Here is a 24,853-nt window from a genome sequence, read left to right as displayed (position 1 = left end):
TTTATGGGGTCTTAGACGCATATTTCGAGGTGTTACAAACAGAACGATGTTGGAGGGTATGGGTTAGAAAAAAATATCTCTTTCGGAACACTCTGATATACATATAAGTAAAATATCGATGACCGTACTGTACTTCTTTCTTTGGTTACATCTCGTAAACTTTCAAATCATCGATACCGGAGTTTTATATACTTGCCTTTTTTCGTTATCCACTTGATTTCCCGTAGTTTTGTGTTCCACAGGACGTTATGCGTTTAATGTTATGTTAGTGGCCAAATTTTGCTATAGCATCAAATCAAAATAAATGTTAACCTATACAGGTAGTTACCTTGTTTTCAATTTAGATTTTTTTTTTAATTCAAAGAGAGTCTAGTTTTCGTGACGTTGTTCCTAAATTCCTATGTACTAAGTACAACAATTTTAAAGCATGCAATTGTTAAAATGTACTTTATATTTTGTCCAAATTTTATTATTACAGTTGGAGGGCAATAAGGACTCCACTGATGTTGGTCCTCCCTATATCTGTGACATCTGTCAACGTATGTATGAAACAGTGAAAAGTATGAACCAACACAAACGTAGATATCACAAACGTAAGGTGTTGCTGAGAAAAACCTACTACAGACATAAGTGCGAACAATGCGATCAGCTGTTTCGTACGCAACGTGACCTACAAGGACATATGCTGAAACACACTGGCATATTGTGTGACATATGTGGTCAATCATTTACCCAGGCTGGCAATATGAGAAGGCATAGAATACGTCATACCGGCATTAAGCCCTTCAAATGTGAAGAATGTGGCAACAATTTCTACACAGCCAAAGAACTTAAGGCGCACATGATGCGTCACACCGGTATTTTGCCTGTCATCTGTGAGATATGCGGCAAAAGGTGTAGGGATCGCGGTGTCTTAACCGCCCATATGCGTCGGCATACCGGTGAGAGGCCAGCCAAATGTGATGTATGCGGCAAGTGTTTCTTTTCGTTTCACGATTTAAATGTCCACAAGGTAACGCATACCGATGAGCGACCATTTCCCTGTGAAGTATGCGGATCAAGATTTCAACGCAAAAAGGCTCTGCGCATACATCGACTTATACACTCGAAGGAACGTAATCATGTATGCAAAATTTGCGGTAAATCATTTCTACAATCGAGTGGTTTAAATACTCATATGCGTACTCACAATGCTGCCGTTGCGGAAAAATCCAATGCTGAACCACCATCATCACCTGCAAAGTATATACCGCCTGTTTTTGTTGGCGTACCTCCGGAGACCAAAAAGGTTGATAATGAGGATGAATCCAGGACAACAAAGTTCTATATAAATTACTAGTGAAGTATGCGGATCAAGATTTTAACGCAAAAAGGCCATGCGCATACATCGACTTATACACTCGAAGGAACGTAAAATTTGTGGTAAATCATTTCTACGATCGAGTGGCCTAAATACCCATATGCGTACTCACAATGCTGCTGTTGCGAAAAAATCCAATGCTGAAACATCATCATCTCCTGCAAAATATATACCGCCTGTTTTTGTTGGCATACCTCCGAAGACCAACAAGGTTGATAATAAGGACAAAGTTATATAAAGAAATTTTACAATGAATAAAATTTACGAAACAAAATAACTACACTCAATGAATTATCTATGTAGTGGTGGGAATTTGAAATGTAAGGTTGTTGTTGTTGTTGTTGTAATGAAACTCAGTCGGGTTTAAAAAGGTGGTCTCAGCCGAACTGCGGTTAACAGCCAATCAGATTTGATGCTATTAAGATGTCTGATTTTATTTTTATTTGCATTCTCTTTGTTGTTATCTTCTTTTTCGCATATTCTCTGCTCCTGTATGCAAGCTTTCTGCGCACATTTTCTTTGTGTGTGTTGGTAAAATGTCGATCAGTTTGATGACAAGAAATGGTTTTTGTGTTGTTGTACAAATGAGACAATCTTTTAACTGTGGTGTTGTAAACCTTCGCGAGCAACTAAAGGTCAAAACAGAATGAACGCGTTGAGCCTTGGTTTTGAGCTTTGCGAAAATGCAACTCTGCATACAAAGTTAAAAATTGTTTAACTTTTGAGAGTTGATTTTTACACATTTGTTTGCAGAGGTGCAATTTTCAACGCGACGCTCCTCAACCCGCTCATTCTGTTAAGGCCTTAGCTTCTGCCTTTTTCGTTGTAGTCTATAACTATCAATGACAGGTTCGATTTCAATAAATATAAGAGTGTTGCCATAAATATAAGAGTTACCAATTGATGATTTGTAGAAGGGAATTAGTCTTCTTTATTAAAAAAAAAACTGTTCTTGTTTTTATATTAGCAAAGCATGTTCTCCCTTATGAAGCATACAGCCAAAATCAAAATTTATGTAGTGTCAAAAACGGTGCAGTTAGTCTCTTTTCCTATAGCATATCTGGTTAGGTCCAGTATGTTACAGAACAGAGAGATGATATGCTATAGAAAGGAGACTAATTCCACTGCTTTGACACTACATAATTGTTAAATTTTCCAGTATGTAGCGTTGTTTAAAGAGTTTACTGTATAAGATAACCTAACATTGGGAAATTTCCCTTGCCGGCACGGAATAGCTATGAACACCATACAGGCTAGAACTTTAATCTCTGATCTGTGTGATGTTCATCGTTATTATGACAAGCTCAGCTGAGGCGCGTCTACAGTTTGCGGATAGTAGAACACTCCATTCGGAGTAGCTGCAACTGCATTCGCAAACTATTAGCGATATCGAGTCTCAGTGAGATGCCGAGCTCCACCAGTTCTTGTTTTAATACTGAGTTTCTATGAAGCTTGATTAGACAAGGCGAGTTATTGGCGCCTTTAATGAACCAATGGCCATCACGTTTCTGTGGCAATCAGTCGTGTGGATCAGACACCAGCTTGCTCACCTATTAGAGCTTGAAGAGGATCGCTACCTTCACAAACCTTATTGCAGCCTTCAAATAGGTTTATTTGACAGATTTCCCTTAAGGAATTATCAAATAAACCTACTTTAAAGCTGCAATACGTTTTATGAATAGGGGCATTACTTTTTTGAGTTGATGCAAAATATCTTAATATATACTTAATTTTAGAGACAAGGTGTCAAAGACAAATATATTCATTATCAAATTTTACTATAAGCCACAGAACAAAATAATTCTGTATACATAATATTAATTAAAAAATAACGTTATCAAATTTTCACATTTTTTGGTTGAACTTATGTCGCACTGTTTTTGTGTTGGTGTATAAAAGTTTCAAGAAACTTCATTATAAACGGATGGCGTTAAAAGAAGAAATATTCTACATCAAATTTCACTATAAGTCTAAAAATAAACTATGCATGTAGATGTAATATATTTTAAGAAAACTACTGTATAAAGCTGTGCAACATTTTCGTATTGGATCAAAATCTTTCTCTATACATAATTTTAGGACAATGGTGTCAAAAACGAAAATATTTTTCATCAAATTTTACTATAAATCACTGAGGACCAGAGACCTGCTTATGTTAGATAAGAAAATATTTGCAGCAATTGTGGCAAAATAACACTCCAAGTTGGTGCTTGAGAGTACATTAGATTTTTTTTACTACAAGTTTCAAAACAGACTATCACCGGTATTTATTTGACAGATTTCCTTTAAAGAACTGTCAAATAAACCTATTTTGCGGCTCCAAAAAATTTTGTGAATACGGCCGTATATGTACAAATATAATAAATAAAAAAAACTACAGCATAATGTTGTCATTCCATTCAGATTTTATTTTTTCTCAACCTAAAGCTTTTCAAGTTATCTTAGAAGCAAACTTTCAAAGACTAAAATGTTCCTTATCAAATATTACTATAGGTCTCTAAACAACAGAAATCTGTATATATAACTTATGTCAAGATAATATCTGCTCCAATTTTACCAAAAAAAAAAGTACTTTCTAATTTGTTTGAATGAAATTTAGGTCGTACTTTTCTTGAGTTTGTTACTGAATGTGATTATACGTCTTTTTAGAGGGATGATGTCAAAGAATTATATATATTGTACATCAAATTTCACTTTGTGTGTTAAATTAAAATATATATGTTGTTGTAAAAAATTTACAGTATAAGTGTGAAAATTATTTGTAATATTGTAATTTTGAAATACAATGTTTAGTGTTTTCGAGTTAAGATAAAATCTCCCACAAAACTTTGTTTTGAGAGATAGTGTCAAAGGAAGAAATATTTTACATCCGATTTCACTATAAGTCACCGAAGACAAAAAAGTTATTTAGCTTATATATATGTACATTATCTAATATAGTATTGGGTTTTTCAATAAGAGCGCTACGACCAAAGAATTTAATAGTTAGCACCCGTAGAAGGCTGTGAAACATGGTTGCGTCTCCAAGTTTTTTGTCTGTTAGGGCGAAGATTATTAAAATTTACAATTTGTTGGATGTATTCCCCTTTGAGACTAGCTCGATTGAGTCTCATTGATGATTTGTGGGTGATTTTCTGTAACTGGTCCGTATGCTATTTTCTGGATTAAGATGTTGTGGATTACAAGGGTATCTTAGAAAATAAATAAATCCAAAAAATGCCACTTAAGTGACAGTTCATGCAAGTTATCGACTCAAAGCACTCTTTCAGACTACTAGAATTCTAGTTCCAAGAGATTTCTGTTCTGAGTTTGGAAGACCTATTGCAATCATGGGACCTAAACATTATTGAAAACCTGTGGGGCATAAAAAAACTAAGATTAGAAACTATCCTTATGGGGTTTCAATGTTTTTTTTTCTTATTGCTTATTCACTTTTTCCTCTTCTTCAGTTGTAAGAACTCCGCGAACCATTTTGAGGTGCTAACGCTTTAATTTACGAACTGCATATTACAATAAAGCATGTGATTAGTGGTAACAATTTGTTGTCCTCTCCTCTTACACATTAAATTACAAAAAGAAGATAATTCATAACTAATTACATCATTTTGATAAGTGTCTCTATTATTTTTCCAAGTGAATTAACCGAAAAAAATCACCATAACGAGTATCTGTGAATTGTGTGAAATTTAATATCAAATTTAAGTTCACCATTAAGTCTACGCATATTCAGATTTAGCCTTATACAGAAGTAATCATGTTTTCTTACTTTTTTGTGCAATATTAGTAACTGTTGTCCCTATTATTTTTTCCGCCACTGTATGTACATTTGTATAAAAATTCTAAGAAAATTCTCCGAAGAAACCATGGATCTAAAATTACACCCTCATCCGCGCCTCTCAACTCGACTCGAAAAAGCTATTATTTCTAAAATTAAATTTTTGGGAAAGGTGAGCATATAAGCTTACAAGTCGAGAGGCGCGGATTAGAATTTGATTTTAGATACATGGTTTCTTCGGAGAATTTTCTTAGAATTTTGTGTATACGATTAAAAAAAAAACCAACCCACCCTAATATACATATATCATCATATCATATCATTATTATGTACATACGTATGTATGTTTATTAAACGGCTAAGCGAAGCTTTATCCTTCGCATATAACTGCAACAAATGTTATGGCTATTGAAATCTATTTTTCCGGCAATGTACACAATATTTATAAAAAAAACCCTAATAAACAAAATACTTTAAAAGTTATTAACAAAATAAAATTTAACTGCTTCAGTAGCCAAACTTTCTCATAGACGCTGTACATGAAAATACCAACTGTGATTGTGTAAGTGAACAAATAGCCGAATGAATGTGGTCCCAACAACAATTGATATTATGTGGACATATTGCTTTGAGAGAGTTCCGTTATGTCTTCGAGTGAAAATAACACTGAGATAAAGCCAGCGATAGGGAAAGAACGTGAGAGTAAGAAATACATGTATACCGTAGTAGGGCTTATCTCAAGCTGATTTCATTAAATATTGAGAATAATGAGAAAATTGAGAATAATGCCTTCGTGTCAATGACCTCATGTGTATATCTATGCATGAATGTGAAAGTGATGTGTTTGTATAATTCCTACAATGAAGTTGGTAAATGGGAAGAATAATAAAATCAAATGAAGAGTGTCACCAATCGTAAAAAAGAAAAATGGGAGCGCTGTTCTTTTTAAGGTGGGTAGAGATGAGAGACCATAGGCAAGCCTCAGAAGGCCAGTTTCGAGTGCTGGAATATACTAGTTTTTATTATATACCGTCACTTATTCGGTTATATAAACAAGTATCTTTATTTTTTGGGTTAGTTTGTTACTATTCTTCCAATGCCTTTGCATATTGTCCGAAAAATCTACACTTTGTAACAATGATGTCAAAGCATAAAATATTCAACATAAAATGTCACTATTTCGCAAGCCTTTTGACCAATTACGAAAATATTCTATTGATATAACTGGGAAACTATTCTCACCTCAATGAGTGCTGCCTTATTTAAGTCTAACTTAATCATTAGGGACTTCGTTTATTAAGTATTACGTACGTATCCTATATGAAACTCTTATCTTTTTTTTTATCTAATAATTTTTTTATTGCAGTGCTATGACGATGGGGATAGTAATATGGTAGATGCAAATCCTACGCATTATTGCGAAATTTGCGAACGTATTTATATCTCAAAGAACAGTTTGACCAAACACCGAGCAATTTATCACAAAAGTGAGGCTAGAATTATAGACAAAAGCAAATACAAGTTCAAATGCAATGAGTGTGATGAAGTCTTTCGCAGCGGGCGCGATCTTCAGGGACATAAATACAAGCACACTGGTATATTATGCGATATTTGTGGAAAATCCTTTACTCAGTTGGCCAGTATGAAAGCGCATAAATTGCGTCATACAGAACCCAAAGAAATGGCCGCAAATGCAACGCCTCAATACAGTGAATGTCCCGAAGCCTTTTCCTCTGCAATAACTTTGAATGACGAAGAGAATGGGGAAAATTATACGGCAGATGGAAATCCTATTTATTATTGTGAAATTTGCGAACGTACTTATATCTCACAGAACAGCTTGAACAAACACCGAGCCATCTATCACAAAAATAAGGATAAAACCATAGACAAAAGCAAATACAAGTTCAAATGCGATGAATGTGATGAAGTTTTTCGCAATGGGCGCGACCTGCGTGGACATAAATACAAGCACACCGGAATACTATGCGACATTTGTGGAAAATCTTTTGCCCAGTTGGCCAGTATGAAGGCGCACAGATTGCGTCATACAATGACGCCAGAAACGGCCGCAAAGGCAACGCATAAATGTAGCGTATGTCCCAAAGCCTTTTGTTCAGCAGTAAGTTTGAATACGCACATGCTGGGCCATACCTTGCCCGTGGTCTGTGAAGTTTGTGGTAAACGATTTAGAAACGGCACTGTGTTGAGAGTCCACATGCGTCAACATACCGGTGAGAAGCCTGTAAAATGTGATATTTGCTTCAAATCGTTTACAGCTGCACTTAACCTAAGGTGGCATAAAGCCGTTCACAGTGATGAACGTCCATATGAATGTGAAATTTGTGGGGCAACATTTAAACGTATGCATTATCTGAAAAATCACCGATATACACATTCAAGTGAACGCAAATATGTCTGTGAAGTGTGTGATAAAGCCTTTACATCTCCATCCTACCTACAGGCACATCGACATATACATAAATATAAGCTATGAAGGAGCCTGAGTGAAACCCATGAGGGTAGAGTTTATTTTCTATCGTAAATGAGAAGTTAATGCCCATCTGAATGATATATTATTTGTTGTTGTATTCTATGGTATTACAATTAAATAAAATTTTATATGCCTAGTACCACAACTAAGAATTTTCATTTGCCTTAATATTCGAAAAAATGAAGGTGTGCCGTTTTTGGTTTTTTATTTGCATGTCTGTAACAAAGAAAGTGGCTGAATTCCGTATCAAATTTGGCAATTCTCTTTTTGTAGAAGAGAGAGGGGCCAAGGGAGTTAAAATTAAATCATTTCAGAGAATTTTAAAACGGTATCTAGTAAAAGCATATGAGCATCGAAGGAGAACACATTTTACCAATGAGCTAAACTTTTATTGAGCAGCATGGGTATATTGACCTAGCAAAAAGTTTTCTCTCTCTCTCTCTCTCTCTCTCTCAATAGTGTGGCAATTTTCATTTTGTAAGAGGGAGAGGGGTAATGACATTTAAAGAGCATCCATTCCAAAAAGAGAATCTTTTCTTCTGTCAAAACGAGAACAATTAATGAGAGCAAATGTAGAAGTTTATTTACAGTTTTCTTTTTGCTTTTTTTTTTGTCACGCTGGTTCAACACAAGCTATCTTTGGCTTTCCTTTTCCATTTGCATCTCCGACCATTGAGCTCGTCTCGAAAGAGAAACAAACAAGAATTGGAAAATTTAATGATCTTCGCCCCAAGAGGCAAAAAACTTGAAAAATGACATGACAAACTCATCTCGTCATCGTCTTTCTCAAGGAGCGCGACCTGCATGGCCATAAATATAAGCACGTCGAAAAATCTTTGGCTATAGTAAAAACGTAAAAGCATATGAGGATCGGAGGAGAACACACTTTACTTATGGGCTAAACTTTAATTGAGCAGCATGGGTATATTGAGCTAAGAAAACTATTCTCTCTCAATAGTGTGGCAATTTTCATTTTGTGCGCAAAAAGTTTGAATGCACACTTGTTTTGAATGCGCAAATGATTTATAAACGACACTGTGTTGAAAGTCTATATGGGTCAACCCACCCAGCTAACAATATGATCCCACTTGGTCCGACGTGTCTGCACATAGTCGGACTAAGCATACAAGAATTCTTACCAAATCCGAAAAGAAATCGGTTCGACAAGTCTGAGGGAAGTTTTAAGTAGAATGAGAGCAGACCAACCTGGGCAATTTTGCTACCCTAGAGTGTAGGTGAAAAGGAAAAAACAGGGAGAATATGAGAAGAAATAGCAAGAAGAGAGTCCGCGGCAAGCGCCTATCTATCTATCAGATTTTTTTTTTGTGGCCATCGTTATGTCGCATGCTTTTGCCTGAAAGAACGTCTCGCCAACATAGAGATGCTGAGTACCTCGGAGAGTACTCCAAATCAAACCCTGACTCCATCTTGTAGCCATCTGTGAAGACTGAGGTTTCCGCTGGCTTCCACCATGCCAGTGCCTCACATGTTAGCATTGCTCTCAATACAAGTGTTGTATGCGAATAGCACTTGTCGGCTTCTTTTATCCTTATTCCTTTTCCAGGACAGTTTAGAATCGAGAATTTGACCCAGATATTTAGCATCCTCCGATAACTGCGGGGTGATCCCGTCCAAAGATGAGATTTTTAAATCCGATTATTTATATCTCCGAGTGAAGACGACCAGCTCTGTCTTTCCTGGGTTCGTCCTTAACCCATTTCTCGTAGCCCATCTCGCTGCTAGTCGACAGAAATATGCCTCGTATCGGTAGTACGACGACGTTCGCATATGCGATCATTGTCATCACAGTTGAGATCCATCAAATTTTGTTTATCAATAGGATCCAAGGAGTTGGCGGGAGCACTCCGACCCTGAGGCGTCACTCTCCCCCCCGCCTTCTGACCACACTTTCTGTGAAGCCTGCATTGATAATACTGCCACGTAGCATTCAGTCCGTCCAAGAAGATAAACTCAGGGCGGGGACTATCGTACCAATCTTAAAGTTTTAAAATGCTCCCTCAATATCCAGGAAGACACAGTCTATCAGTCAACTTCAGGTCTTTACGCCATTAAAAAATGTTACGCTTTTTTATTTGTAATGTCAAATGCTACGTTTTTTTTATTAGCACAATTGACCCTTTACATTTACCAAACATTTTTTCTACAATAATGGTACATTTACGAGAGCAAAACCAGACGTTAACGGTTGCCTTTGTTGTTTTGTTTGATCATATACAAATAAACAAAATTCTATATGTATAGGTTAATAATGTTTTAATTTTAACAATCTTTTCATGTTCAATGGCGTTTTTTTTCATATTTAACCATATTTGGTGTTTCACAATATTTTACTTTTACAAATGTCTTTCATCTTATTTCTTAAACCCTAATTCGAGCCTTCCGTTAATTATCTAGGAGAATTTTTATCTGCGGTTGCAGTAGTAATTGACAAGCTTTTTAAGTACGGTAGGTAGATCGTTGACTTGTTAGTGTTGTTGTTTGTTATTTAAACATAGTGGGCGCCCAGCAATTTAAACAAGTCATTGTGAGTGTGAAACTCACCACTCTGTATTCACACTGCTCTCATGCTTCGAGTGGCAGAGCATGGGCAGTATTTATATAAAGCGGTATGGGTGCGCCATTAACTGTTATAGCACTAGAATTGCGAATTCTTATTTGTATTAGTAATGTAAAAGTGAAGGTGTATCATTTTGCTGTTTTTATTTACATATGAATTCAATTGTGGCAATTTTCATTTTGTAGGAGAGAGGGGTAATGGGAGTTAAAAGGAATAAATTTAAAAAGTGTTTGTTATTAAAATGATAACAATTATTGAGAGCTAAGCCTTCAATCATGTTTCACTCATCTCGTTTAATGAGTGCTGCCTAAACGAAGTTTTGACTCAGTCTTGAGGACCTCGTTTTTTTCGTATTGTAGTACGTAGGTACCATTTATGATACCCTATTTGTTTATTTGTACTAATTTTTCTTATTGCAGTGCTATGACGATGATAAAGGGAATGATAATATAACAATAACTAATGTTCCCACGCATTATTGCGAAATCTGTCAACGTACATATATCTCAAAAAACAGTTTGACCAAACACCGAGCAATTTATCACAAAGATAAGGATAAAATTATAGACAAAAGCAAATACAAATTCAAATGCGATGAATGTGATGAAGTCTTTCGCAATGGGCGCGACCTGCGTGGACATAAATACAAGCACACCGGCATATTATGTGATATTTGTGGAAAATCTTTTGCTCAGTTGGCCAGTATGAAGGCCCACAAATTGCGTCATACATTACCGCCAGAAATTGCCGCAAATGCCAAGCATAAATGTAACGAATGTTCCAAAGCCTTTTATTCGGCCATAGCTTTGAGGGCGCACATGCAGGGCCATTTCTTGCCCGCAGTCTGTGAAGTTTGTGGCAAACGATTTAGAAACGGTACTGTGTTGAGAGTCCACATGCGTCAACATACCGGTGAAAAGCCAGAAAAATGTGAGATCTGCTTCAAATCATTTACTTCTTCACACAACTTACGTTTGCATCGAAGCGTACACAGTGATGAGCGTCCGTTTCCATGCGACATTTGTGGTTGGAAATTTAAAAACAAAAGGACTCTAAATAAACATAAGCCCACACATTGCAAAGATCGCAACTATGTTTGTAAAATATGCAACAAATCCTATACAACCTCGGCTTATTTAAGTTCACACATGCACACGCATAATAAAGAGATGCAGAAGCTAAATGCTGAGCCTAATCCATGGGAAACTTATCACAGCAGTAGTAATGCTGTAGAGGTGGAAGTCCCTGACCGATTAGGGTCTAATTTGAATGAAGCCGCCACACAGAACCTATCATCGTATTCTATGCATTCCGAAGAATCGACAGAAGATGATTTTGAAGTAGTTTAAGCCATGCATCATAATATTATAATAATAGATACAATAGGCTTAGAATCTGTATTGTTACCTTAATTAGCATGTACCAATATTATAGGCCAAACACAGGGTATGAACAAAAAAAAACTAGCTTTAGCAAATGTCGGCTATGGGGAGTGAGACAAACCCTTTAGAGGATTATTTTATTGTCATTAAGGAATTTGGCTTCTAGCCAAATTGTTTAAAGCAAGTATATCCCAGCAGTCAAAATCCGAGTGCCTTTTATAATAGAGTTGGCAAAATATTGATGGCTCTATCGATATAATATTTTTTGTCTGAATATCGATTGGTTTTTTTCTCTATACTATCAGGAAAGTTAAATTTTTTGCAAAATTTAACAAAAATAAGAGTGTATCCTATAAGATACATTGCGCCTACAGAGGGCGCAATTTTCATTCGATTTGGCTTAAATTATGTATAATGATTTCTCTCAACTGACTTATTAAATTCGGTTTTATTCGGTCTATGCAATGTAATTGCTTCTGTATTAATCAATCTCCTGATTTTAAATTTTCTAAATTCTAATTTTCGTTTTTAATATAGGTGATGGGAAATTAACGATGGTATCGATATTTGTTGTAAAAAATATCGAATGTTGTGATTATCGATAATTTGCCAGCTCAATTTTATAATCCACAAAATGTAAACTGGCCTCCTGCGCCTCGCCTATGGCTTCCCATCTCTCCACTAACAAAGCATGCCACAACAATTAAGACATTTGATTTCACTATCCAACACATTCTAACAACTTCATTCCACGCATTATACAAACACATCACTTTAACACCGATTATACGAAAATCCCATGACAGTCGGCTGTACGTACCGGATTGACCCGATGGTCAGTGTATAACACACTGCTACAACAGTTTTTACGAACATTGATACCAAAGCTTCTTTCTCACTATGTAATGAAATCAGCTTGAAAACCCCCCAATTGTCATTTAATTTGCCTCTCTCTCCCACACAAAACAAACCTCATGTTAAACCATTAACTTACCTCCAACTACAATACAACAATGTACGACTAGCAACTTCACCTTTATCCATGTAATATATTCAAAGCCTTCCACTCACCATGCTTGAGATCTTTAAACCTACTCTCATTCTATCTCATCCAAGTATGCCTTACTATATCTCTCTTACATATGTACATACATACATACATATGTTACATATATGCTGTTGATTTTTCGTTATAATTAAATTGTAACTCTTAAAAGTTTTCGAGTTTACATCTCTCTCTTAGCCTCACGCTCTCTCTCTCTATCTCTGGCTGTAACTCAGTGCTATTGTGACTTGGAAACATAACGGATTTCTTACACAGCAACATGCCCACATAATATGAATTGTTATTGGGACCATAGTAATTTTGCGATTTGTTCACTAACACTATCACAATTCGTATTACTATAGAAATACGCTGTACGTATATGTAGAGCGCTTATAAGAATGTTTGGTTATTGGTGTTGTAAAGTTTTAGTTTGTTTACATATGCTCTAATATCTCTTAGCCTCACGCTCTCTCTATCTTTGGCTGCAGCTCAGTGCCATTGTGACTTGAAAGCATAACGGATTTCTTTCACAGCCATATGCCCACATAATATGAATTGTTATTGGGGCCACCGTTATTTAGCGATTTGTTCACTAACACCATTACAATTCGTACTTCTATAGAAATTACGAAATATGATTTACATTTATGAAGAGCGCCTGTAAGAACGTTTGGTTACTGGTGTTTTAAACTTTTAGTTTGTTAATAATTTTTAAAATAAAATTAGAAAAACGGAAAAATAACTTTCGATTGATATACATATTGTCGGTGTTAACCTAGGAGGCCGGCAAAGTGTACCACAAAGTTTCCCTTAGCCGTTTAATATATATATGATATGATATGCTGTTGTAGGTTTTTTTCTTATTATAATATTATCAATAAACTAAACTTTAAAATTGAATATTATGAGATTTTTGAATTTTCTACAGAAAAAACAGAACATTTTGTTCTTTTAAAATGAGATCAAGTATGGAAGTTTGTTAGTTGATTGACTAACTCTCAGCGAGTGCTGCCAAAGTTTAAGTTTAGCTCTATCATAGGGGACCTCCTCACTTTTTTTTATAATGTTGAACCATACATAGTACGTACGTAAACTTTTTGATTCTCTTTGGTTTTTTCATTTGTAATAATTTCTCTTATTACAGCACAATGACGACCTGATAGACGATGATAATATGATAGTTTCACAGCCCAAGCATTATTGCGAAATCTGTCAACGTTCATACATCTCAAAGAACAGTTTAACCAAACACAGAGCAATTTATCATAGAAATAAGGAGGTAGACAAAAGCAACTACAAGCTCAAATGCGATGAATGTGATGAAGTCTTTCGCTGCATGCGTGACCTACGTGGACATAAATACAAGCATACAGGAATATTGTGCGATATTTGTGGCAAATCCTTTGCTCAGTTGGCCAGTATGAAATATCACAGATTGCGTCATTCGGCAAAGCCTACAATTCGTACTGAAATTGCCAGATACAAAATGCATAAATGTAGTGAATGTACCAAAGCATTTTGTTCCGAAAAAGACTTGAAGTTGCACATGCTCGGCCACACCTTGCCTGTGGTCTGTGAGGTTTGTGGTAAACGTGTTCGTAGCAGCACTGTGCTGGCAGTGCATATGCGTCATCATACCGGAGAACGGCCTGCCAAATGTGATTTGTGTTCGAAATCTTTTATAACTACAACAAACTTAACATTGCACAAACGAACCGTACACAGCGATGAGCGTCCATTTGAATGTGAAATTTGTGGAGTAACCTTCAAACGTATACATTACCTTAAAAATCACAGATATACACATTTCACTGAACGTAAATATGTCTGTGATATATGCGGGAAGTCCTATACATCTCCTACTTACCTACAAGCACATAAGCTTATACATAAATCGGATAAGCAGAAGCCTAGAGTGGAGGGAAATCCATGGGAGGATTATCATGGTAAATAAGGAAGGATTAGCTCGTAGGCGATATATGTCCCAAAAGTGGTGTTATATATTATTGTAAAGTTATTACAATTAAATAAAAGTAATTGAATAAATGAATTGTCGTTTGCATTAACAAACTAAAGGTCGTGGCACCTTAAGCATCAGTTGAGAGTGCATACACACATATATTGAAAAACTTCGCTTTGATATGTTTGTGTGGGGGTGGGCGAGAAAGCTCTTATCATTAAGCTTAACTTGAATCTGGCACAATACATTGACATACACATAGACAACAAATTATGTGACAAAAGTATTCTCGCTGTACCGTTATGACAATAGCAAGAAGATAACCTAAAGTTTTGTAAAATTATTACTTAAACTGCTGGTTTAGAAATTATATAAAAACTTTTCAATCTCATTTAATATTGATCTTCAATCAATATTAAATTATAAGTGTAAGAGCCCTTATCAAGGCATATTTGATCTCTAACCGTATGTGAAACCCTACGCTAAATATAGTCAAATACAATTTATTTAAATATTTTGTTCTTTCAAATGCGAGAGCAAAATGTCAATGCTCTGCCTAATTGGTTTTATCTGTAATATTTTGTAGTGTTACAGCGCCTGTCGTGGGTTTGGCATATGTGTAGAGATTTTTGTTGTTCAGTGTCTCATAGTATTATTTGAATATTAGAATATTTTTGTGCTTGACATCATTCGTCTAATCTAAAGTATTATGGACGGGTTTTGTACTTTCTTCAAAAATGTGTAACTTGGTGTTTTAAATTTTTACTGATTTCCTAACTAAATAAAGTTTTACGTCCTGAACATTCGCAAACCTATAGTGTGACAATCATTTTTGGTGTTACGAAGTATTACCAAATCAAACCACGACCACACCTGACGCTAGTAATCTCTACACGGAATGTATGAGGATAGCAGTCAGGTTTAGTAGAATAGAGATAGAGTGTACAGTTGAGATGTGTACGTGAGGGATTTTTCACTCACGCCCACAAGACAAAAATTTCACTCACGCACGATTCATGAACAAATCACGACTCACAAAAAACTTGCGAATCACGTTTGCAAATATTTTTCCACAAAGCAAATTTTTTTTTTTTTTTTTTTGCAAACGTCTGCTAAAATTTGAAGAAAAATTGGCGAAATAGAAGTACTCCGCTTATAGTGAGAAAAATGGCAAACAAAAAAAATATAGCGGCAACCCTTGTAACCTATACGGCGACCATTGCCGGTAGCATACTAATCTAGTCATTCCGTTAGGCACATCTTGAAATATTGATCTGCGACCCCATAAAGTATATAAATTCAAGATCGTCTCGACATTCTGAGTCGATCTAGACATGGGCGTCTGTCGAAAGCTAGCCGCTTGAGATTTTGCACAGATACTTAATATTTATGTAGGTTGTTGGGATTTGCAAATGGGCAATATCGCTTAAGATTAAAATATGGCTCCCATATAAACCGATCTCCTGATTTGATTTCTCGAGCCGCAATTTTTGTCCGATTTGGCTAAAATTTGGACATAGTGTTCTGTTATAACTTGTGCGAAGTACGGTCCAAATTGGTCTATAACCTGATATAGCTCCCATATAAACGATCTCTCGATTTGACTTCTTGAGCCCCTGGAAGCCGCAATTTCATCCGATTTGGCAAAAAATTAGTATTTTGTTATGCCTCCCAAAAACGGAGCCAAGTACAATCTAAATCGGTCTAAAACCTGATATATAAACCGATCTCCCGATTTAATTTTACGAGCCCCTGGAAGGTGTATTGAGAAACCAAGGCTTCTGTCGGGAATCGAACCCACGACCCCTGCACTGGTAATCCAAGCACGCTACCGGGGCGCCCTGAGCTATATATAAATCTGAACCGATTTCCAGCAAACTTCTTAGATATTGTAGTAGTCGTCGGGGAAAGCGCTGTACAAAATTTTGGCAAGACTGGCCAATAAATGCGCTCGCAGTGACCATAGAAGTGAAATTCGGGCGATATATATATGGCAGCTATATCTAAATCTGAACCGATTTTTATGAAATTCACCTGAAATGTCAAGAGTCATAAGAAAATCTGTCGTGCCGAATTTCTATAAAATCGGTTAACAAATGAGCATTTTATTGCAACATTTCTCAAAATCGGACGAACATATACATGGGACCTATATTCAATATGAACCGATTTCGAGCAAATTTTATAGATATTGTGGAAGTCGACGAGGAAAGCGTTCCACAAAATTTCGGGAAGATTGGCCAATAAATACGCTTGCAGTGGCACTAAATTTAAAAACCGGGCCATATATATATGAGAGCTATATCTAAATCTGAACCGATTTCTATGAAATTCGCCAGTAATGTCGAGAGTCATTAGAAAATCCTTCCTACGAAATTTCGAGAGAATCAGTTAACAAATTACCATTTGATTGCATTATTACTGCAAATTGGACGAACATATATATGGAAGATATATTTTTTTCCAATTTCGATTTTTTCCAATTTCAATAGGTTTCGTCTCTAGGCCGAAAAACATGCCTGTACCAAATTTGAAGACGATTGGATGAAATCTGCGACCTTTAGTTTGTACACAAATTAACATGGGCAGACGGACATAGCTAAATCGAATCAGAAAGTGATTCTGAGTCGATCGGTAAACTTATCAATGGGTCTGTCTCTCGTCTTTTTGGGTGTTACAAACAAATGTACTGAGTTATAATACCTTGCACCACAGTAGTGGTATGTAAATATCATATAGCTGTCATTTCTATGCCAATATGGATTTGGTAACACTTCGTGTCAGCTACCCTATATAAAATAAAAAGTACCGAGCGGAATATTTATAAAAAAAAATTCCAGATGGTGGAAAGGCCAGGTGGTTTTGCCACAATTCTTTTGTTGATAAAACAACATTTTTTCTTCTTCACTAAACTTTCTTTGGCACTACAGTTTTTCTAGTTAAACAGATATGCTGATGTAGACTTGGTAACACTTCGTGTCAGCTAACCTATATAAAATAAAAATTTAATAAAAAAAACTTACAGATGGTGGAAACAACATTTTCTCTTCTTCATTAGACTCTCTTTGACACTACAGTACAACAAAGAAGATTGAAATAATAGAGAAATTTTAGTGCTCTCAAAATTTTACAGCAAATGTCAAGCTTACAGGTGTCAGGAATTATTTTATTTTTCTTCAAAGCAAGCGGCTCTGCCCAAAAAATTAAAAAAAATCAAATTTACAGCAAAAAGAAAAGAAAGAATGCCGAAACCCTATATACGTATATTACATTAAAGTTTCCTTCATGGGAAAGGAAATAATGCATTTTTGAAAATGAAAACGACCCAAACTGCATTCCATTGAGAGCAGAATTCTGCTTGCGGCATATTCTTAGATAATTCTCATTTATCTATATTCACAAACGCCACCAACCAGTCTATGTATGTGCGAAGTTGAAATTCTTTTTCTATATATAATTTATCTATGAGTACAACTTATAGTGTAGAGTTTTTGTTAATACCTACACATAGACAAAATGGATGCTTATTAAAGTGATTACAGATATTTTATTTATCTTTATAGAATTTTGCGAACATACATTTAACGGGACTGTAGTTTATAGCTTTTGTTTAGATGATGGGTGTATGTGTCCACTTGTGGACTCTTCTAGTCTAGTCTCTCCCATTCTCTCCCTCTCACTCTCTGTTGCCTGTCTACAAATTTTATCATCTTGTTTTATTTGTAATAATTTTTCTTATTACAGTGCGGTGGCGGCGATGGGGATGGCAATGCGAATTTGCCAAATGTTACTGCCAGACCTAAATGTGAAAAGTGCCAACGTACTTATAGCTCAATGAACAGTTACAAGAAACACATACGCAACTATCACACTGATCGAAAAAAAGTAGTGCGTATAGTAGACAAAAGCACATATAAATATAAATGCCAGGAATGTGATGAAAGATTTCGCACTATGCAAAGTCTTGAAGCACATAAATATAAACACACCGGTATAGTATGTGATATTTGTGGACAATCCTTTACACAGCTGGCCACCATGAAGAGGCATAGATTGACCCACACTGGTATCAAACCCCATAAATGTTCCGAATGTCCCAAAGCATTCTATTCAGCCATATCACTGAAAATCCACATGCAGGGGCACACTTTGTCCGCAGTCTGTGAAATTTGTGGTAAACGTTTTAGAAATAGCAATGTACTGGCCATCCACATGCGTCAACATACCGGCGAGAAGCCTGCTAAATGTGATATCTGCTTCAAAACTTATACAACGGTTTTCGGCCTAAAAATCCATAAAACCGTGCACAGCGATGAGCGTCCGTTCACTTGCGAAATTTGTGGAGATAAATTTAAACGTATGCATTATCTTAAAAATCACAGATATACGCATGTGGTTGAGCGTAACTATGTCTGTGAGATATGTAACAAGGACTTTACCTCTCCAAGTTATTTGAATGCCCACAGAAATAAGCATAGCAAAGCCGAAAAGGAGGCCGCTAAAACAAATCCCTGGCAGAGTTATCACAATTCTGGCACAGAGGAGTCAGCGGGTCATGGTAAACCATCGAATTTAAATTCAGAATCTGAGTGTGATTCACAGAACCTGTCGCCGTCGCCTTACTCTACAGCTGAATTAATGGAAGATACATATGAAAGTATAGAAATTGAAGTTGTTAATGATTAGATTAAAAAAAAATCGCAATGTTCCGAGAATATCTTAAGTGACAAATTCGCATAAATGTATAAATAAATAGTTTAAAGAAAACAAATGTTGGCCTTTTTTTTATATAGAATAAGTTGGTGCAGTATTCGGCGAAGCATAAGGTTGCTTTGAATTTGAATCCTTGAGATTTGACTTTCTAAAAACAAAGCAAAATTTGATGATATAGTTACTGTATCCCTCATCTAATGATGAGGGTTACAGTCTAAGTGCAAATTTACAGAAACTTTAAATTCTTGTTTTTATATACCCAATTTAGTACCTACATTTTGGTTATATATAGAGATTTGTTTGTTTTTGAGTGGCCCATAGTGAAATTTGTTGTACAATATTTCTTTCCCTGTCATCGTTCCATTAAAATACATTTTTGGAATACATACGAAATTACCCTAATATTGAAGATGCTTCCTTTTACACCTTAATTGTTGGAGGGGTTTAAATTGAAATATATTATGTTGAACGATTTCTTTTCTTTAGTGACTTATAGTGAAATTTAATGTAGATTATTTCTTCTTTAACGAATAATACCCTATTCCTACAATAAAGTATTTTATTAAAGGTTTTTGGTTCAAATTATACTTAAAAATGTCAACAAATTATTTGTAAACTTGTACACTATAATATTATTAAAGTGTAATACACTTAAAGAATCTACAATATGTAGTTTATTTTACGACTTGTTACAAAATTTGATGTAGAATATTTCTTCCATTGATACCATTAGCATAGCATTAGGTTTTATGTTACCTTCATGCATTAACTCGAAAAAATGCGACATTAATTCTTACAAAAAGAGATATAGAAATTAATTCTGTGTTTTTATACCCTCCATCATAGGATGGAGGTATACTAATTTCGTCATTCTATTTGTAACTCTTCGAAATATTGATCTAGGACCCCATAAAGTTCATATATTATTGATCATCATGACATTGTAAGACAATCTAGCTATGTCCGTCCGTCTGTCTGTCGAAAGGACGCAACTTTCGAAGGAATAAAGCTAGCCGTTTGAAATTTTGAAAGAATACTTCTTATTAGTGTAGGTCGGTTGAGATTGTAAATGGGCCAAATCGGTCCAGGTTTTAACATTGCTGCCATATAAACCGATCTGGGGTCTTGAATTTTTGAGCCACTAGAGGGCGCAATTCTTATCCGATTTGGCTGAAATTTTGCATGAGGTGTTTTGTTAGAATTTCCAACAACTGTGCAATGGATGGTTGATATCGGTTCATAACCTTATATAGCTGTCATATAAACCGATCTTGAATCTTGATTTCTTGAGCCAATAAATTTGGCTGAATTGTGCAAGAGGTGTTTCTTTATGACTTCCAACAACTGTGCCAAATATGGATCAAATGGGTCCATAACCTGATACAGCTGTCATATATACCGATCTGAGATCTTGTTTCTTTGACTTCCAACAACTGTGCCAAATATGAATCAAATCGGTCCATAACCTGATATAGCTGTCATATAAACCGATCTAGGATCTTGACTTCTTGAGCCTCTAGAGTGCGTACAAACGCTTCTCCCGTGACTTCCAACATCGTGTCAAATATGATTTAAATAGGTCTATAGCATGATCCAGCTCCCCTATAAACCGATCTCCCTTTTTTTACTTCTAGAGCCCCTAAAGGGCTCAAGTTTTATTTGATTTGGCTGAAATTTTACACAATGACTTCCACTGTGATCTCCAATTCAATTCAATTCAATTAGCATAGCAATTCTTTTCTTGTATCCTTTGTTTGCCTACAAAGAGATACTGGTGAATACTGGAGGGTATAGAAGATTTGGCCCGTCCGAACTTAGCACGCTGTTACTTGTTTTAATCAAGTTTTGCTGGCGGCATTTATGTAAAATATATTATAATGACAGATTTATTTTCTAGGTAGGCTTTTCCAACATATAAAAACCAAGTTAATAACTGAAAAATCACCGATGATAACTCAAAATTCGTTTATGTATATTCGTTAAGAGCGCAGAACAAAACCATGGATGCCGAGGGGCCAAATACCTGTTTTTATCTCACTGCTTCCAATTTCAATAAAAAAAAGGCCGTAAGTTTTGATTTTGACAGTAACTGTTTCCAAACTTCGTAAATTCTGGCTAGGAAATGCGGTTTTTGCGGTGCGTTCAATGCCTTCAATTTCCTCCTTTTTATAGCCGAGTCCGAACGGCGTGCCGCAGTGCGACACTTCTTTGGAGAAAAGTTTAACATGGCATAATAACTCACAAATGTTGCCAGCATTAGGAGGGGAAAACCACCACTGAAAATTTTCTTCTGATGGTCTCGCCAGGATTCGAACCCAGGCGTTCAGCGTCATAGCCAACCTCTGCGCTACGGTGGCCTCCATCAAAAAATCCATCCTCCAAATCGGGAGATCGCTTTATCAAAACTCGGCGCGGTTGTTCATTGAAATAGGGGCAAAAATACGACGAACTCAAGATTTCTTATCGGGAGATCGGGATAATGGGTGCTACACTGATAGAAAAATGACGGTACTTTGCCAATAATGCCTGTTATTATTTTTTTCGCGTCATTGGCAAAGATTTGTAATACCATTTGGTGTCAATTCAATACCAGATCGTCTGACAGCCCTTATTAGCACTTAAAATTAATATGGGTTGCCCAAAAAGTAATTGCGGATTTTTTAAAAGAAAGTAAATGCATTTTTAATAAAACTTAGAATGAACTTTAATCAAATATACTTTTTTCACACTTTTTTTCTAAAGCAAGCTAAAAGTAACAGCTGATAACTGACAGAAGCAAGAATGCAATTACAGAGTCACAAGCTGTGAAAAAATTTGTCAACGCCGAATATATGAAAAATCCGCAATTACTTTTTGGGCAACCCAATATATTGTCGTTTTCCTTAAAAAAATGTTCTTGTTTGGGCCACTGTCTCTGTGATGTACTTGTCCCTGTAGTTAAGCTCTGTCTTTCTCAAATGATCATCTTACAGCGTTGTAAATTTTGCTCTCGTTATCTCTTGTTGTTCGCTACCCTCTATTGTTTGAATGCAATCCTCTCCCTACGCTATACATCTATGTAGTGGGAATGTGTTTGTGAGTGTGTGGTTGTGAGTATTTCGAACCCAATGAGAGTACTCTTTGGTATGGTAGGGGTGGTGCTGTTCACAAACCAGTCAGTGTGGGTGTTTATTTCGTTTACCTCTCCTGCTTTCTCTTTAAGTCTCTGTAAATTTTTTTAATATGTCTATCTTTGTTGAGCTTGTTAAATCCGTTGAGCAGGGTTCTTTCACTCAGTAGTAACTGTTGGTAGTCATCTCCGTCAAGTAATTTCTCTTCTGTTCTCTGCAATTTCACCATCGTTTATTTTTAATTTTAGTATAACGATGATTGCTAAAATTTCTATCGATATAGCGATAAAGGGTTTTTAGTCCAAAAATGGTGCATTTATTACCTGAAATTTGAATCCGTGAGACATATGTAGATCGGTCTAAATGGCAGCTATAGTTATATACAGTGCGATCGGCACCATATTTTGATATCAGCGAACTCGGTCTATATGTCAGCTATATCTATATGACAGCTTTATAATTCCAATAAGCCGGTGTGAGCGTAAAACTAACTCTCCACCCGATATTAGCACTGCTCTCACAATTTGAATCACAGAGCATGGACAGACAAAATAGTGAGTGGGAGCAATGCTACAACTGGGTGGCTGTGCAGTGTGTGCCAATAACCTACAGTGTAATTGATTTAAGCTTAAATACCTATGTATGTACCCCATAAGTTTTAACATATCATCATTTTATAGGTAAATAATTTCTTATATTACAGCACCATGACAACGATGATAAGGATGGTGGGCATTTTGAATTGATGCACCCTCATTATTGTGAAATCTGCCAACGTGATTATAGCTCAAAAAATAGCCTTACCAAACACAAATCCATTTATCACAACAATAAGAAAAAATTGGCAAACAAAGGCAATTTCAAGTATAAGTGCGATCAATGTGATGATAGTTTTCGAACACAACGAGATCTAACAGGTCATAAATATAAGCACACTGGAATATTGTGTGATATTTGTGGTAAACCCTATACCCAGCTGGCCGCAATGAAAAGACACAGATTAAGCCACAGCGGTATTAAAGCCCACAAATGTGATGAATGTCCCAAAGCGTTTTATTCAAATCTATCACTGAGATTACACCAGCAAGGACACACTCTGCTCGCTGTCTGTGAGACTTGTGGTAAACGATGTAGAAATAGCACATTGCTGGCAGTACACATGCGTCAACATACCGGCGAGAAGCCTGCTAAATGCGATGTCTGCTCCAAAACTTTTACATCGTCTCTCACCCTAAGAGTGCACAAAACCGTGCACAGCGATGAACGTCCATATTCATGCGAAGTTTGTGGAGACAAATTTAAACGTTATCATTATCTTAAAAATCACAGATATACGCATGTGGTTGAGCGTAACTATGTCTGTGAGATATGTAACAAAGACTTTACCTCTCCAAGTTATTTGAATGCCCACAGAAACAAGCATACTAGGGCTGAAAAGGAGGCAACGAAAACTGCTGAGCCAAATCCCTGGCAGAGCTATCATAACTCTGGCACAGAGAAAACGGCGCGTAATCGTCAGCCTTCGAATTCAGAGTCTGATACACAAAACTTGTCGCTGTCGCCTTACTCTTCAGATGAATTAATGGAGGATACATTTGAAAATATTGAAATTGAAGTGGTTAATGAATAGGTTAGAACAAAAATTCTCACAGCCAATGTTTTTAGAATATCTAATGTGACCTAATTTTAAAGTTGTACAAATAAATAATTTAAAGCAAACAAAATTTTGGTTATGATTTGGAAAAATGAATGGGTGGTGGGAAGTTAGATCTGCTTTTAAAAAAAAAGGCATTGCGAAAAATTTGCTAAGTCGTCTCCTGATTCCTCAACCCCACCGCTTCTAAACACTTCCAGCTTCAACCTGTTGACTCCGGCGGATACAACTCCTTTAGACTTGTTGAGATCTGCGAGACAGTGAGAGCTTAGTACGAAAACTGCATGTCTCAGATTGCCATTAGCCTCATGCAATCTACCAAACTTTCAGTCGCTTGTTGAAAGATTGGAATAACAGGAAAATAAGGTTTGGTAAAAAAACATTTTGAAAATCGTATCGGAAGTGGGAGAAATAGTACGTTTACCGCAATTGGTACTATTTGGTACTTTTTTTTGTAAATTAACCTAGAGCTCTGAATTTTGGAACTTAGGTACACTATGGCAACTTTAATTGGGTGACTATAGGAGTTTTTGGAAATTTTTACATTTAGGTACCAAAAAGGTACGAAATGAGTAAACTTTCTATAGGGCGGATGGATAGAGGTAGAATTTTGAAATTTTACTTAAAATACATACGGTGAAAAGAAAAAATGGAAAATAGTACTTTTAACGGGAGAAAACGTACGTTTAGTATCGCGATTGGTGCCATCTGGTACTTTCTTTACAGGTGGAGCTAGAGGTCTGAAATTTGGTATGCAGGTACAACTAGGAAAAATATGA

The 24,853-nt window shown here is 36.1% G+C and overlaps 1 protein-coding gene across 1 annotated transcript in view; it reads left to right on the top strand.

Moving 5' to 3' along the window:
• The window catches only part of LOC106087448 (zinc finger protein Xfin), a 70,184-nt gene that overhangs the window by 37,547 nt on the left and 7,784 nt on the right, over nucleotides 1-24,853 (top strand). Inside the window, exons 2-6 of the mRNA XM_059366483.1 lie at nucleotides 6,502-7,629; nucleotides 10,627-11,550; nucleotides 13,782-14,462; nucleotides 18,342-19,271; nucleotides 23,124-24,038. Coding sequence (XP_059222466.1) covers nucleotides 6,502-7,629; nucleotides 10,627-11,550; nucleotides 13,782-14,462; nucleotides 18,342-19,271; nucleotides 23,124-24,038 — 4,578 coding nt within the window. The remainder of the gene's footprint in view (nucleotides 1-6,501; nucleotides 7,630-10,626; nucleotides 11,551-13,781; nucleotides 14,463-18,341; nucleotides 19,272-23,123; nucleotides 24,039-24,853) is intronic.

The sequence above is a fragment of the Stomoxys calcitrans genome, chromosome 4, assembly GCF_963082655.1.
Source record: "Stomoxys calcitrans chromosome 4, idStoCalc2.1, whole genome shotgun sequence".
Lineage (NCBI taxonomy): Eukaryota > Metazoa > Arthropoda > Insecta > Diptera > Muscidae > Stomoxys > Stomoxys calcitrans.
The sequence above is the reverse complement of the archived record's forward strand: the minus strand, read 5'-3'. Positions and strand labels throughout refer to the sequence as shown.